Source organism: Oncorhynchus keta, chromosome 14 (assembly GCF_023373465.1).
Source record: "Oncorhynchus keta strain PuntledgeMale-10-30-2019 chromosome 14, Oket_V2, whole genome shotgun sequence".
Lineage (NCBI taxonomy): Eukaryota > Metazoa > Chordata > Actinopteri > Salmoniformes > Salmonidae > Oncorhynchus > Oncorhynchus keta.
This window is the reverse complement of record NC_068434.1, coordinates 14,304,639-14,321,704: the sequence shown is the minus strand read 5'-3', so window position 1 is coordinate 14,321,704 and position 17,066 is coordinate 14,304,639. Positions and strand designations below refer to the sequence as shown.

The 17,066-nt window shown below is 41.3% G+C and overlaps 1 protein-coding gene across 1 annotated transcript in view; it reads left to right on the top strand.

Moving 5' to 3' along the window:
• The window catches only part of LOC118394018 (adhesion G-protein coupled receptor V1), a 285,170-nt gene that overhangs the window by 139,996 nt on the left and 128,108 nt on the right, over positions 1-17,066 (top strand). Inside the window, 15 exon segments of the mRNA XM_052461147.1 lie at positions 8,545-8,727; positions 8,884-9,063; positions 9,188-9,352; positions 9,553-9,673; positions 9,927-10,050; positions 10,239-10,377; positions 10,632-10,817; positions 11,554-11,789; positions 12,230-12,378; positions 12,693-12,891; positions 13,079-13,298; positions 13,755-13,994; positions 14,162-14,311; positions 14,508-14,996; positions 16,275-16,418. Of these exon segments, the coding sequence (XP_052317107.1) occupies positions 8,545-8,727; positions 8,884-9,063; positions 9,188-9,352; positions 9,553-9,673; positions 9,927-10,050; positions 10,239-10,377; positions 10,632-10,817; positions 11,554-11,789; positions 12,230-12,378; positions 12,693-12,891; positions 13,079-13,298; positions 13,755-13,994; positions 14,162-14,311; positions 14,508-14,996; positions 16,275-16,418 (2,925 nt within the window).

The following is a 17,066-nucleotide window of genomic DNA, read 5'->3' as shown; positions in this document are numbered from 1 at the left end:
TTCTCCTTGAATATGACACTCCATTCCTTTATTCTCTTTGAATTAAACACTCCATTCCTTTATTCTCTTTGAATTAAACACTCCATTCCTTTATTCTCTTTGAATTAAACACTCCATTCCTTTATTCTCTTTGAATTAAACACTCCATTCCTTTATTCTCTTTGAATTAAACACTCCATTCCTTTATTCTCCTTGAATATGACACTCCATTCCTTTATTCTCTTTGAATTAAACACTCCATTCCTTTATTCTATTTGAATTAAACACTCCATTCCTTTATTCTCTTTGAATTAAACACTCCATTCCTTTATTCTCTTTGAATTAAACACTCCATTCCTTTATTCTCCTTGAATATGACACTCCATTCCTTTATTTTCCTTGAATAAAACACTCCATTCCTTTATTCTCCTTGAATATGACACTCCATTCCTTTATTCTCCTTGAATAAAACACTCCATTCCTTTATTCTCCTTGAATATGAAACTCCATTCCTTTATTCTCCTTGAATATGAAACTCCATTCCTTTATTCTCCTTGAATATGACACTCCATTCCTTTATTCTCCTTGAATAAAACACTCCATTCCTTTATTCTCCTTGAATAAAACACTCCATTCCTTTATTCTCCTTGAATAAAACACTCCATTCCTTTATTCTCCTTGAATAGAACACTCCATTCCTTTATTCTCCTTGGATATGCCAGTCCATTCCTTTATTCTCCTTGAATAGAACACTCCATTCCTTTATTCTCCTTGGATATGCCAGTCCATTCCTTTATTCTCCTTGAATAAAACACTCCATTCCTTTATTCTCCTTGAATATGACACTCCATTCCTTTATTCTCCTTGAATATGACACTCCATTCCTTTATTCTCCTTGAATAAAACACTCAATTCCGTTATTCTCCTTGAATATGACACTCCAGTCCTTTATTCTCTTTGAATTAAACACTCCATTCCTTTATTCTCTTTGAATTAAACACTCCATTCCTTTATTCTCCTTGAATAAAACACTCCATTCCTTTATTCTCCTTGAATATGACACTCCATTCCTTTATTCTCCTTGAATAAAACACTCCATTCCTTTATTCTCCTTGAATAAAACACTCCATTCCTTTATTCTCCTTGAATAGAACACTCCATTCCTTTATTCTCCTTGGATATGCCAGTCCATTCCTTTATTCTCCTTGAATAGAACACTCCATTCCTTTATTCTCCTTGGATATGCCAGTCCATTCCTTTATTCTCCTTGAATAAAACACTCCATTCCTTTATTCTCCTTGAATATGACACTCCATTCCTTTATTCTCCTTGAATATGACACTCCATTCCTTTATTCTCCTTGAATATGACACTCCATTCCTTTATTCTCCTTGAATAAAACACTCAATTCCGTTATTCTCCTTGAATATGACACTCCATTCCTTTATTCTCTTTGAATTAAACACTCCATTCCTTTATTCTCTTTGAATTAAACACTCCATTCCTTTATTCTCTTTGAATTAAACACTCCATTCCTTTATTCTCTTTGAATTAAACACTCCATTCCTTTATTCTCTTTGAATTAAACACTCCATTCCTTTATTCTCCTTGAATATGACACTCCATTCCTTTATTCTCTTTGAATTAAACACTCCATTCCTTTATTCTATTTGAATTAAACACTCCATTCCTTTATTCTCTTTGAATTAAACACTCCATTCCTTTATTCTCTTTGAATTAAACACTCCATTCCTTTATTCTCCTTGAATATGACACTCCATTCCTTTATTTTCCTTGAATAAAACACTCCATTCCTTTATTCTCCTTGAATATGACACTCCATTCCTTTATTCTCCTTGAATAAAACACTCCATTCCTTTATTCTCCTTGAATATGAAACTCCATTCCTTTATTCTCCTTGAATATGAAACTCCATTCCTTTATTCTCCTTGAATATGACACTCCATTCCTTTATTCTCCTTGAATAAAACACTCCATTCCTTTATTCTCCTTGAATAAAACACTCCATTCCTTTATTCTCCTTGAATAAAACACTCCATTCCTTTATTCTCCTTGAATAGAACACTCCATTCCTTTATTCTCCTTGGATATGCCAGTCCATTCCTTTATTCTCCTTGAATAGAACACTCCATTCCTTTATTCTCCTTGGATATGCCAGTCCATTCCTTTATTCTCCTTGAATAAAACACTCCATTCCTTTATTCTCCTTGAATATGACACTCCATTCCTTTATTCTCCTTGAATATGACACTCCATTCCTTTATTCTCCTTGAATATGACACTCCATTCCTTTATTCTCCTTGAATAAAACACTCAATTCCGTTATTCTCCTTGAATATGACACTCCATTCCTTTATTCTCTTTGAATTAAACACTCCATTCCTTTATTCTCCTTGAATAAAACACTCCATTCCTTTATTCTCCTTGAATATGACACTCCATTCCTTTATTCTCTTTGAATTAAACACTCCATTCCTTTATTCTCCTTGAATTAAACACTCCATTCCTTTATTCTCCTTGAATATGACACTCCATTCCTTTATTCTCCTTGAATATGACACTCCATTCCTTTATTCTCTTTGAATTAAACACTCCATTCCTTTATTCTCTTTGAATTAAACACTCCATTCCTTTATTCTCCTTGAATATGACACTCCATTCCTTTATTCTCCTTGAATATGACACTCCATTCCTTTATTCTCTTTGAATTAAACACTCCATTCCTTTATTCTCTTTGAATTAAACACTCCATTCCTTTATTCTCTTTGAATTAAACACTCCATTCCTTTATTCTCCTTGAATATGACACTCCATTCCTTTATTCTCTTTGAATTAAACACTCCATTCCTTTATTCTCTTTGAATTAAACACTCCATTCCTTTATGCTCTTTGAATTAAACACTCCATTCCTTTATTCTCTTTGAATTAAACACTCCATTCCTTTATTCTCCTTGAATATGACACTCCATTCCTTTATTCTCTTTGAATTAAACACTCCATTCCTTTATTCTCCTTGAATATGACACTCCATTCCTTTATTCTCTTTGAATTAAACACTCCATTCCTTTATTCTATTTGAATTAAACACTCCATTCCTTTATTCTCTTTGAATTAAACACTCCATTCCTTTATTCTCTTTGAATTAAACACTCCATTCCTTTATTCTCTTTGAATTAAACACTCAATTCCTTTATTCTCTTTGAATTAAACACTCCATTCCTTTATTCTCCTTGAATATGACACTCCATTCCTTTATTCTCTTTGAATATGACACTCCATTCCTTTATTCTCTTTGAATTAAACACTCCATTCCTTTATTCTCCTTGAATAAAACACTCCATTCCTTTATTCTCCTTGAATATGACACTCCATTCCTTTATTCTCCTTGGATATGACACTCCATTCCTTTATTCTCCTTGAATAAAACACTCCATTCCTTTATTCTCCTTGAATATGACACTCCATTCCTTTATTTTCCTTGAATAAAACACTCCATTCCTTTATTCTCCTTGAATATGACACTCCATTCCTTTATTCTCCTTGAATAAAACACTCCATTCCTTTATTCTCCTTGAATATGAAACTCCATTCCTTTATTCTCCTTGAATATGAAACTCCATTCCTTTATTCTCCTTGAATATGACACTCCATTCCTTTATTCTCCTTGAATAAAACACTCCATTCCTTTATTCTCCTTGAATAAAACACTCCATTCCTTTATTCTCCTTGAATAAAACACTCCATTCCTTTATTCTCCTTGAATAGAACACTCCATTCCTTTATTCTCCTTGGATATGCCAGTCCATTCCTTTATTCTCCTTGAATAGAACACTCCATTCCTTTATTCTCCTTGGATATGCCAGTCCATTCCTTTATTCTCCTTGAATAAAACACTCCATTCCTTTATTCTCCTTGAATATGACACTCCATTCCTTTATTCTCCTTGAATATGACACTCCATTCCTTTATTCTCCTTGAATATGACACTCCATTCCTTTATTCTCCTTGAATAAAACACTCAATTCCGTTATTCTCCTTGAATATGACACTCCATTCCTTTATTCTCTTTGAATTAAACACTCCATTCCTTTATTCTCCTTGAATAAAACACTCCATTCCTTTATTCTCCTTGAATATGACACTCCATTCCTTTATTCTCTTTGAATGAAACACTCCATTCCTTTATTCTCCTTGAATTAAACACTCCATTCCTTTATTCTCCTTGAATATGACACTCCATTCCTTTATTCTCCTTGAATATGACACTCCATTCCTTTATTCTCCTTGAATATGACACTCCATTCCTTTATTCTCTTTGAATTAAACACTCCATTCCTTTATTCTCTTTGAATTAAACACTCCATTCCTTTATTCTCCTTGAATATGACACTCCATTCCTTTATTCTCCTTGAATATGACACTCCATTCCTTTATTCTCTTTGAATTAAACACTCCATTCCTTTATTCTCTTTGAATTAAACACTCCATTCCTTTATTCTCTTTGAATTAAACACTCCATTCCTTTATTCTCCTTGAATATGACACTCCATTCCTTTATTCTCTTTGAATTAAACACTCCATTCCTTTATTCTCTTTGAATTAAACACTCCATTCCTTTATGCTCTTTGAATTAAACACTCCATTCCTTTATTCTCTTTGAATTAAACACTCCATTCCTTTATTCTCCTTGAATATGACACTCCATTCCTTTATTCTCTTTGAATTAAACACTCCATTCCTTTATTCTCTTTGAATTAAACACTCCATTCCTTTATTCTCTTTGAATTAAACACTCCATTCCTTTATTCTCTTTGAATTAAACACTCCATTCCTTTATTCTCTTTGAATTAAACACTCCATTCCTTTATTCTCCTTGAATATGACACTCCATTCCTTTATTCTCTTTGAATTAAACACTCCATTCCTTTATTCTATTTGAATTAAACACTCCATTCCTTTATTCTCTTTGAATTAAACACTCCATTCCTTTATTCTCTTTGAATTAAACACTCCATTCCTTTATTCTCTTTGAATTAAACACTCAATTCCTTTATTCTCTTTGAATTAAACACTCCATTCCTTTATTCTCCTTGAATATGACACTCCATTCCTTTATTCTCTTTGAATATGACACTCCATTCCTTTATTCTCTTTGAATTAAACACTCCATTCCTTTATTCTCTTTGAATTAAACACTCCATTCCTTTATTCTCTTTGAATTAAACACTCCATTCCTTTATTCTCCTTGAATAAAACACTCCATTCCTTTATTCTCCTTGAATATGACACTCCATTCCTTTATTCGCTTTGAATTAAACACTCCATTCCTTTATTCTCCTTGAATAAAACACTCCATTCCTTTATTCTCCTTGAATATGACACTCCATTCCTTTATTCTCCTTGAATAAAACACTCCATTCCTTTATTCTCCTTGAATAAAACACTCCATTCCTTTATTCTCCTTGAATAAAACACTCCATTCCTTTATTCTCCTTGAATATGACACTCCATTCCTTTATTTTCCTTGAATAAAACACTCCATTCCTTTATTCTCCTTGAATATGACACTCCATTCCTTTATTCTCCTTGAATAAAACACTCCATTCCTTTATTCTCCTTGAATATGAAACTCCATTCCTTTATTCTCCTTGAATATGAAACTCCATTCCTTTATTCTCCTTGAATATGACACTCCATTCCTTTATTCTCCTTGAATAAAACACTCCATTCCTTTATTCTCCTTGAATAAAACACTCCATTCCTTTATTCTCCTTGAATAGAACACTCCATTCCTTTATTCTCCTTGGATATGCCAGTCCATTCCTTTATTCTCCTTGAATAGAACACTCCATTCCTTTATTCTCCTTGGATATGCCAGTCCATTCCTTTATTCTCCTTGAATAAAACACTCCATTCCTTTATTCTCCTTGAATATGACACTCCATTCCTTTATTCTCCTTGAATATGACACTCCATTCCTTTATTCTCCTTGAATATGACACTCCATTCCTTTATTCTCCTTGAATAAAACACTCAATTCCGTTATTCTCCTTGAATATGACACTCCATTCCTTTATTCTCTTTGAATTAAACACTCCATTCCTTTATTCTCCTTGAATAAAACACTCCATTCCTTTATTCTCCTTGAATATAACACTCCATTCCTTTATTCTCTTTGAATTAAACACTCCATTCCTTTATTCTCCTTGAATTAAACACTCCATTCCTTTATTCTCCTTGAATATGACACTCCATTCCTTTATTCTCTTTGAATTAAACACTCCATTCCTTTATTCTCTTTGAATTAAACACTCCATTCCTTTATTCTCCTTGAATATGACACTCCATTCCTTTATTCTCCTTGAATATGACACTCCATTCCTTTATTCTCTTTGAATTAAACACTCCATTCCTTTATTCTCTTTGAATTAAACACTCCATTCCTTTATTCTCTTTGAATTAAACACTCCATTCCTTTATTCTCCTTGAATATGACACTCCATTCCTTTATTCTCTTTGAATTAAACACTCCATTCCTTTATTCTCTTTGAATTAAACACTCCATTCCTTTATGCTCTTTGAATTAAACACTCCATTCCTTTATTCTCTTTGAATTAAACACTCCATTCCTTTATTCTCCTTGAATATGACACTCCATTCCTTTATTCTCTTTGAATTAAACACTCCATTCCTTTATTCTCTTTGAATTAAACACTCCATTCCTTTATTCTCTTTGAATTAAACACTCCATTCCTTTATTCTCTTTGAATTAAACACTCCATTCCTTTATTCTCTTTGAATTAAACACTCCATTCCTTTATTCTCCTTGAATATGACACTCCATTCCTTTATTCTCTTTGAATTAAACACTCCATTCCTTTATTCTATTTGAATTAAACACTCCATTCCTTTATTCTCTTTGAATTAAACACTCCATTCCTTTATTCTCTTTGAATTAAACACTCCATTCCTTTATTCTCTTTGAATTAAACACTCAATTCCTTTATTCTCTTTGAATTAAACACTCCATTCCTTTATTCTCCTTGAATATGACACTCCATTCCTTTATTCTCTTTGAATATGACACTCCATTCCTTTATTCTCTTTGAATTAAACACTCCATTCCTTTATTCTCTTTGAATTAAACACTCCATTCCTTTATTCTCTTTGAATTAAACACTCCATTCCTTTATTCTCTTTGCATTAAACACTCCATTCCTTTATTCTCTTTGAATTAAACACTCCATTCCTTTATTCTCTTTGAATTAAACACTCCATTCCTTTATTCTCTTTGAATTAAACACTCCATTCCTTTATTCTCCTTGAATATGACACTCCATTCCTTTATTCTCCTTAAATATGACACTCCATTCCTTTATTCTCTTTGAATTAAACACTCCATTCCTTTATTCTCTTTGAATTAAACACTCCATTCCTTTATTCTCCTTGAATATGACACTCCATTCCTTTATTCTCCTTGAATATGACACTCCATTCCTTTATTCTCTTTGAATTAAACACTCCATTCCTTTATTCTCTTTGAATTAAACACTCCATTCCTTTATTCTCCTTGAATATGACACTCCATTCCTTTATTCTCTTTGAATTAAACACTCCATTCCTTTATTCTCCTTGAATAAAACACTCCATTCCTTTATTCTCCTTGAATATGACACTCCATTCCTTTATTCTCCTTGAATAAAACACTCAATTCCTTTATTCTCCTTGAATATGACACTCCATTCCTTTATTCTCCTTGAATGACACACTCCATTCCTTTTTTCTCATTGAATGAAACACTCCATTCCTTTATTCTCCTTGAATATGGCACTCCATTCCTTTATTCTCCTTGAATAGAACACTCCATTCCTTTATTCTCCTTGAATGACACACTCCATTCCTTTATTCTCCTTGAATGAAACACTCCATTCCTTTATTCTCCTTGAATGAAACACTCCATTCCTTTATTCTCTTTGAATGAAACACTCCATTCCTTTATTCTCCTTGAATGAAACACTCCATTCCTTTATTCTCCTTGAATGAAACACTCCATTCCTTTATTCTCCTTGAATGAAACACTCCATTCCTTTCTAAAGTATGTCACAACATCATACAACAGTAACTATATGGTGCTCTAAGGTTTAGAGATTATCTGAAAGCTCTGACCAACGAGTGAATGAATACCAATAGGTAGGTTAACCCAATGGTACAATTGGGTATGTTAACCCTATGGTACAAATGGGTATGTTAACCCTAGGTTACAAATGGGTCTGATATCCCTATGATACAAATGGGTCTGTTAACCCTATGGTACAAATGGGACTGTTAACCCTATGGTACAAATGGGTCTGTTAACCCTATGGTACAAATGGGTCTGTTAACCCTATGGTACAAATGGGACTGTTATCCCTATGGTACAAATGGGTCTGTTAACCCTATGGTACAAATGGGACTGTTAACCCTATGGTACAAATGGGACTGTTAACCCTATGGTACAAATAGGCATTTTAATGCTCCAACTATGTTTCTGTGTCTAATTCTTAGGAAGAGGCTGGAGGGTTGCTGGCCTATGAGGTGGCTCCGCCCAGAAACGTCCTCCATCTAGCAGTGGTGCGATTGGCTGGCAGGACTGGTAGAGTGGTGGTGTACTGGGAGGCTCGGCCAATCACTACCAGTCTCAATGACTTCACTCCTTCTTCTGGGAATATCACCTTTCAAGATGGACAGGTGATTTGATTACAACTATGGTTAGAGAGTTTCTCCTGTTAGATCACATAGTTAAGTTAGGGGACCTATGTAACTTCGATCTACTAAGTCTAGTTGAGCTTCTATGAAGAATAAGATGTATACCTCAGGTAAAATAAACTCTGGTTCTGTTTGCAGGGACAGGACATCATAGACATCAGCATCGTGGATGACACGGAGGTGGAGTCTGTGGAGCACTTCAGTGTTACTCTAATGCGTGTTATTGGTGGAGCCAGGCTGGGGGTGGAGATCTCTGTGACCGTCACCATCCCACCTAACGATTCACCGCTGGGCAGCTTCGGCTTCCAGGAGAAGACTGTGAGTCGCAACTCATTGTCACCCAACAAGTTGCCCTACAGAGAATGGAAGAATTTGTATTTTCCAATCCAATACAACCTTATGGTAAACCATTATTAGGCTAAGTAAACAAATCTCCTTCTAGTTCACTATCAGCGAGCCAGAGTTCACTAGTGACCCGGCTGCCATGGCAACGCTGACGGTGGTGCGAAGTGCAGAAGGCGAGGGGGCGGTGACACTGATGTGGCGCCTGGAGGACACTGCCCGGGACGACCTTTCACCTCTCAACGGAACACTGGTCTTCAATGAGGTCAGTAGGGGGCGTGGCTAGGGAAGATGATAGCAGGTCAGTTAACAGTGTTTTACACTATATGTGAACTAACTAGGTAACTACTTGGTAATAATTGATACCAAATGTAATAATAGTTGGTGCCAAATGTACAGTTTATCTTAGAAGTTGAAACTGCAGTTTGTAGGGAAGACACTGATGGGAGGCTTTGTGAACCTCAGACAGAGTCTTGGAGAACACTGGTGATCCGGGCTCTGGCTGACGCTGTGTTGGAGGGAGAAGAGAGCTTCACTGTCCAGCTCCTGGCTGCCAAGAGTGGTGCTGTAATCGACCCCGTTAATGGTCAGTGTCTTTGGCTGCCTCACTGTGTTTAAACATACACACAGTCTCTGGTCTATGGAGAGGGGAGGGATTAAGTTGCCCCTAGAAGCTGATCTGAGGTCAGTTTCTGCGTTTTAAGTTCTAATGGTTATGGTTTGGATTGAGGGAGAGTAAGCTGATTCTAGATCTACGCCTAGAGGCAACTTGTGTGTAAGGAGCACCAGAGGAGGGCATTAGACTGAACTGTGTCCCCTGGGTTGGTGTGTGTCTGTAGGGTCAGCCACCATCACCATCCTGGGAGACCGTGCAGCCCTGGGAATAGTGGGCATCGCTGAGGCTTCCAGGAGCATCCTTATCGGAGAACCTCAGGGAGACTATAATGGGACTGCTCTGGTCAGGTACACATACAGACAGTTACACACACACATATCACTGGCTAATGGGAAAGCCTCACATATGTTCCTTGGTCAGAATATTTCTGTTGTGCCGTTGAGAAAGTCTTCTTTTGGTTAATATGATGTCGACCAAATGCATGTTGCAATGATACCATTATGTGTGTGTGTGTGTGTGTATGTGTGTGTCTCAGCCTTGTACGCGGCCCTGGCATCTTTGGAGAGATCCAGGTGTACTGGAACATCACTCCTGCTGTGGCCCCTGAGTTTGAGGAGCTGTCTGGCGTGGTGACCATGAGGGACAGACAGTCTGCCGCCACCATACGCCTCAAAGTATGACAATCTCTCTGACTATGGAATGATATTCATCGCTATGTTCTTGTTTTATCATACCTCAGCTTATTGTTAAGTGAAAATGTATTTCCCAATGTAAATTGTAAAACTGTGTCCCAATATCAATACTTGACTGCTACTTAGAGTGAAGTGATGTAACCTATTGTATTGAACATGCATTTTCAACAGTGTCCTAGTATGGATATTGGGTCACAGGCTGAAGGGAGTGGCGTTTGTTATTGTTGTAATTTCAGGCGCTGGATGATGACACGGCAGAGGAGCGGCGTGTGTACCAGCTGACCCTGACCTCAGTCACGCCCGGGGCAGGGATCAGCCCCTTGGCCCAGAGGGCCACGGTCACTATGGCAGCCAGTGATCTCCCCCACGGCCTGTTCTCCTTTGTCCAAGGCCTCGTCAGGGCCTCTGAGGAGGAGGGCAAGGTGAGCGCGCCTGGGCAGTCTTGGGCCGTGATCTTAAACAACCACATTGGTGAAACTCACTAGAGGATGTCTAACTGGTTAGAACTGCCCTATCAGAGCCTGGGAACGGTCTGACCAGCCCTATCAGAGCCTGAGAATGGTCTGACCTGTCCTATCAGAGGGAGGGTGGGCTGAGGGAGCAATAGAATGGTTGATAGTCAGAAGTGTAAATGAAGTAATTTAGCTGTGTGTAGGGGGTGTTTACTGGCGGCAGAGAAGTCAGGCGCAGGAGAGCAAAAAACAGATTTACAACGGCGCAGATTAATAAACAAAACCACAGTGAACAGAACAATAAATCAATGGGTTAACAAAACCCGTTACACACCAGCATAATGTGCACAAGCACCACAAAAAACAATACCGGACAAAACCCGTTACACACCAGCATAATCTGCACAAGCACCACAAAAAACTATTCCGGACAAGGACATGGGGGGAACAGAGGGTTAAATACACAACATGTAATGATGGTATTGAAACCAGGTGTGTGGGAAGACAAGACAAAACAAATGGAAAATTAAAGGTGGATCGGCGATGGCTAGAAGACCGGTGACGTCGATCGCCGAACGCAGCCCGAAAAAGGAGAGCGACAGACTTCGGCGGAAGTCGTGACACTGTGTTTTAGTCAAGAGTCATCATATGATGATATGACTGCCTATTTTTGCCCCCTCCTCCTCCAACTTCTCTTCCCCCCCAGGTCAATGTAACAGTGGTGCGCTCCATGGGCAGGTTTGGGAGTGTGTGGGTAACCTACCAGACAGCAGGCAGTGTAGCGGTCAGTGGAATGGACTTCACCAGTGCCTCGGGTAAGCTTCTGTTTGGCCCAGGCCAGACCACGCGTGGGGTCACACTGAGCATCCATGACGACGACCTCCCAGAAGGACCTGAGGAGTTCTACCTCAACATCACCACAGTGGAGCTCCTCAATGACAGGTAGGTAGACCCTGGACAGTGATCTAGAGTCATTTTTGTGCTTTCTGTCCTCCAGTTAAGGTTAGGGGGGTTGAAGAGGGAAAGCTGATCATAGATCTGTTGCTAAGGACAACTTCTACCCTGAGCTGCTGATGTGGGGCTTAGGTGTGGGAGGAGAATCCCAAACCTGGTTAGTGATCAAAATGCCATGGTCAGAAATGTGGATTTCACTGTCAGTGAGGTGGAAGGTGTGGGTCTCTGTGGTGTGAGCTGTGGTATAGTTGAGGGTAAACGCAGATTAACGCTGTTTGACCTACCTTTTTTATTTAGTTTGAATGTTCACCCACCTTTCACCACAAACGGAGATCAGTGTTATCCATCTATTTATTTTTACCTTTACATCACTGGGTGTGTGACAGAGTGGTGTTGTCTCTGACCTCTGTCCCCCTTCCTGTGGCCAGTAATGTGGACTTCAGTGTGAGGGAGCACGGCCTGCAACGAGACCAGCCTCCAGCCATCGGCAATGTTTCCTCCGTCATGATCGTCATCCAGAAGAGTGACAACTCAGAGGGCGTTCTGGAGTTCCTCCCTGACTATGTCAACATCACAGGTCAGCCTCTAATACACACACACACACACGTTGACACTATTCAACATAGCTATTAGTATCAGGCATCACTTTAGCAAATGTCATTTCATCGTCTTAATATGTAATGGACATTATTAAAACAGAGGGATTCTGAGAGTGGTGATTGGATGAATGCAATATGTAAGGAGTATTACAATACAGCATTAAAGTGTACATTTGTCCCCGTCCATAATAGCACCCTATTCCCTACATAGTGTACTACTTTTGACCTGAGCCCCATAGGTGCCATTTGGGATGCACTGATTGTATTTGATCCTCCTCTCGTCTCTCTCCAGTGGAGGAGGATGTGGGCAGTGTGTCCATCCCGGTGGTGAGGAGGGTGGGTTCCTACGGCCTGGTCACAGCAGAGTACACCTCTAGGGGTCTGACTGCCAGGGCCGGTCTGGACTATATCCTGGGCAACGGCTCGCTCACCTTCCTCCATGGCCACAACACCAGTCACATCAACGTGTCCATTATAGACGACCAGGACAGGTAAGTCTGTCTCCCTCTCTGTCTCCCTCTCTGTCTCCCTCCCTTTCATTATTTGATTGTGGTATTGCTGAACATTTTGTGATCATTTTATTCCTATGAGATTGGTATATCTGAAGTCTAGGACATTCTATTGGAAGATGGATGTGAACATGAAAGAGCAGTAATGGAGTCATAACTCTTCTCCCAGGGAGGACGCCGAGACGTTTGAGATCCAGCTGGCAGGTGCCACGGGCGGAGCCATACTGGGTACTCATCTGATTGCCAGGGTTACCATCGCCAAGAGCGACTCGCCCAATGGCGTGGTCCGTTTCCTGAACGCGAGTGTGATCACCTTGGTGAACCCCAACAGTACCCTGAAGTTCAGCCTGCACCTGGAGAGGGCGGGGGGGTTTGTAGGCAATGCTACGGTAAGCCTACTGGGACACTCCCCCTCACTCTGTCTCCCTCTTGTTAGGTCTGTAGCCTCAGTCACCTTCGGGACGGTGTCCCAGACACAGACTAAAAAGAACGCTCGATAGAGAATCTCCAGTGAAAGTGTTTTTTTAGTCCAGAGGGAAGGTGAATTTGTGTTCGCGGAATCGGCCACTAGTGTCTAACTGCCATGTTCTGTCTCTCTGACAGAGGTACAAGAGCTTGTTCACTGTCACCATTTCTCAGCCAGATAACCATCACTCATGCTAAACTTAATGACACTGCCATACCTGTTAGCCTATGCAGCGGATAATGTCTTGATTCTGTATTTTTCATAAGGGAACGATTGGTCCGAATATATTTGGCAGTAATATTAATCTCGTCTTCTTGTCTTTGCCAGCATGAGAGTGATGCATGCCAGCCAATCGGAATCATTGATCTCCTTTCCTCAGATAACATGGAGCATTCTGGGTCCCAACACTAAAGAGGTCTTGCCACCCGTAAACACAGACATTGGAGATCCCGTGAACGGATCATTCCATTTCAGAGACGGGGAGGGGGGATTACGCATCATCGATCTGAGGATTCTACCCCATGCGGAGGCGGAGGTGGCGGAGACCTTTGTGGTCGTGCTTCAACTCCTCTCAGGTGACATGGACATTGACCCCCGAGCTGGCTCTGTCACACTCAAGGTACATCACAGTCCCAATGAGTGACATCTCAATATTAATACGAACCCCAGTTGTATTAAAACCATTATATTGAAATGACTTCACAGGCTCTTATTGATATTAAGATTCTCTGAATCGTGGCGATAACAATGTGGTTTTCTCTTGGTGTGTGTGTGTGTGTGCCTCAGATTGAGATGTTTGGAGACCCTAATGGTATAGTTGAGTTGACAGAGGAGGACCTTAGAGAGCGTGTGTACAGTGAGCCCACAGCCGGCGAGGGGCCGCTCAACATCTCCCTGCTCATCATGCGCAGACACGGTGTCATGGGCAACGTCACGGTACGACCACCTCGAGGGTGACATCATACTGTTACAGACAGAATATGGCTTTAAGGGCAATGCTCCGGCTTTGAGTGTGTCCCTTTAACTGAGGTTTGCTGGGAGACTGTATGAGCTGAGTTCATTACACTGTCTGTCTGATAAAATATACAGCCAATTTACAGGTATGTTATAGATGTGTGTGTGTGTCTCTCAGGTGCACTGGCAGATCCTGAGTGACTCTGACACAACGGGGGACTTCTCGGCCCTCAACGGCTCCGTGGTTATCCTGGATGGTCAGAGGGGGGCAGAGGTGGTCCTCACTCTTCTACCTGATGCTGTGCCCGAGCTGGAGGAGCTCTACCTGCTCCGGCTGAGCTCCGTGGAGGGTGGCGCCACCCTGAACACCAACCGCAGTACCACCCTCTTCAGGGTGCGTGCCAACGACGAGCCGCACGGCGTGTTTGGCCTGGCGGCGGAGCGGCAGGCCGTGGTTGTGGTGGGGAGGGGGGCCGGGTTGGTCAGACTCCTGGCCCTGAACGTGACGCGCCAGGCTGGGGCCTTCGGCAACGCCAGTGTGGGCTACCGGATCAGTACTGGGCCTGGGCTGAATGGACAGGAGCTGCTAGGGGGGGCGGCTGTGGGGAGAGTCCTGATCAAGCATGGAGAGGATTCAGCCTCTGACTCAGTGCCAATCAGTACTCAGGTAAGAGAGGACTCAAAGATATACTCAAGACCAGGGTTGCCATGGTTTTATATGATTTTGATGCATCAATGGGGGATCATGCACTCGTGCTATGAATATACTCATACATTTTCTGACAATTTATGAAGATAACATAGAATCTGTATAGTTTTTCAAAGCTTTCTATAACCTCCCTAATAAGGCCATTTTAGCAAACCAAACTTGTCTCCAGTACTCCACGGACCCTGCCTCTGTTGTCCTGGTTACCAGGCTGAATGTCTCTCTCTCTCTCTGTCTTCTAGTGCTGTGTCACTGACCCTGCCTCTGTCGTCCTGGTTCCCAGGCTGAATGTCTCTCTCTCTCTGTCCTCTAGTGCTGTGTCACTGACCCTGCCTCTGTCGTCCTGGTTACCAGGCTGAATGTCTCTCTCTCTGTCCTCTAGTGCTGTGTCACTGACCCTGCCTCTGTAGTCCTGGTTACCAGGCTGAATGTCTCTCTCTCTCTGTCCTCTAGTGCTGTGTCACTGACCCTGCCTCTGTAGTCCTGGTTACCAGGCTGAATGTCTCTCTCTCTCTCTGTCTTCTAGTGCTGTGTCACTGACCCTGACTATGTCGTCCTGGTTACCAGGCTGAATGTCTCTCTCTCTCTGTCTTCTAGTGCTGTGTCACTGACCCTGCCTCTGTCGTCCTGGTTACCAGGCTGAATGTCTCTCTCTCTCTGTCCTCTAGTGCTGTGTCACTGACCCTGCCTCTGTAGTCCTGGTTACCAGGCTGAATGTCTCTCTCTCTCTGTCCTCTAGTGCTGTGTCACTGACCCTGCCTCTGTCGTCCTGGTTACCAGGCTGAATGTCTCTCTCTCTCTGTCCTCTAGTGCTGTGTCACTGACCCTGCCTCTGTCGTCCTGGTTACGAGGCTGAATGTCTCTCTCTCTCTGTCCTCTAGTGCTGTGTCACTGACCCTGCCTCTGTCGTCCTGGTTACCAGGCTGAATGTCTCTCTCTCTCTCTCTGTCTTCTAGTGCTGTGTCACTGACCCTGCCTCTGTAGTCCTGGTTACCAGGCTGAATGTCTCTCTCTCTCTGTCCTCTAGTGCTGTGTCACTGACCCTGCCTCTGTCGTCCTGGTTACCAGGCTGAATGTCTCTCTCTCTCTCTCTGTCCTCTAGTGCTGTGTCACTGACCCTGCCTCTGTCGTCCTGGTTACCAGGCTGAATGTCTCTCTCTCTCTGTCCTCTAGTGCTGTGTCACTGACCCTGCCTCTGTCGTCCTGGTTACCAGGCTGAAAGTTTTCTCTCTCTTCTAGGTGTTTCTCTCAGTGGGTGTGAACTTTACTTTGGAGCTTACAGACGTGCGCCTCCTGGGACCTCTCTTCAGCTCCCCACCTCGCCTCCTACTGGAGGCCAGGGTCGCCATAGTGACCGTCCCAGAGGAAGCAGCCAGCGCTGAGGTATCAGTCAATAACTTTATGGAGTAAGGTGAAGTTGCACCTAAATGCTGATCTTGGCTCAGTTTTGCATTAATGGTTATGGCTAGGATTAGGTTATGGGAAGCTGATCCCAGACCTGTATATATAGGGAAACTTGACTCTGGAGCTTACTATTGTCCCAACGGGGAAGATGTAAGTGCTGCATGTGTGGCTCCCTTGTTAACCACTAGGAGGCGTAGTTACACCCTTTTTGAAACCCATCTCCACTCCCACTACATTGGAAAGACGGATGGGAGGATCCTCTGTATGTAACTGAATTACTGCTCTGCGGTTGGTAGCACCTCCCTGTGAACACACAACCTCTCTCAGTCATGACCTTAGAAGAAGTACATGTTACATGAGCCTTTCAAAGTCAGTTGACCAGCTTGGTGCTGACCACGACATAGACTTAGCATTTTGACCTAGCTAGCTACCACTACCACCTCTTCTGCTAACAGACAGTATTATAAAAGCATTACAGCGGTACACAGGGCTGTGGACACTCATAATGGCATCACCTCATTCTACAGAGGCGCCGTTACCATGGAAATGGTCTCCAACACTCATCATGTCGTTTTGATCCGTCTTTAGGCAGCCGTTCTTCAATACAACATTCTAATACTATGTAGT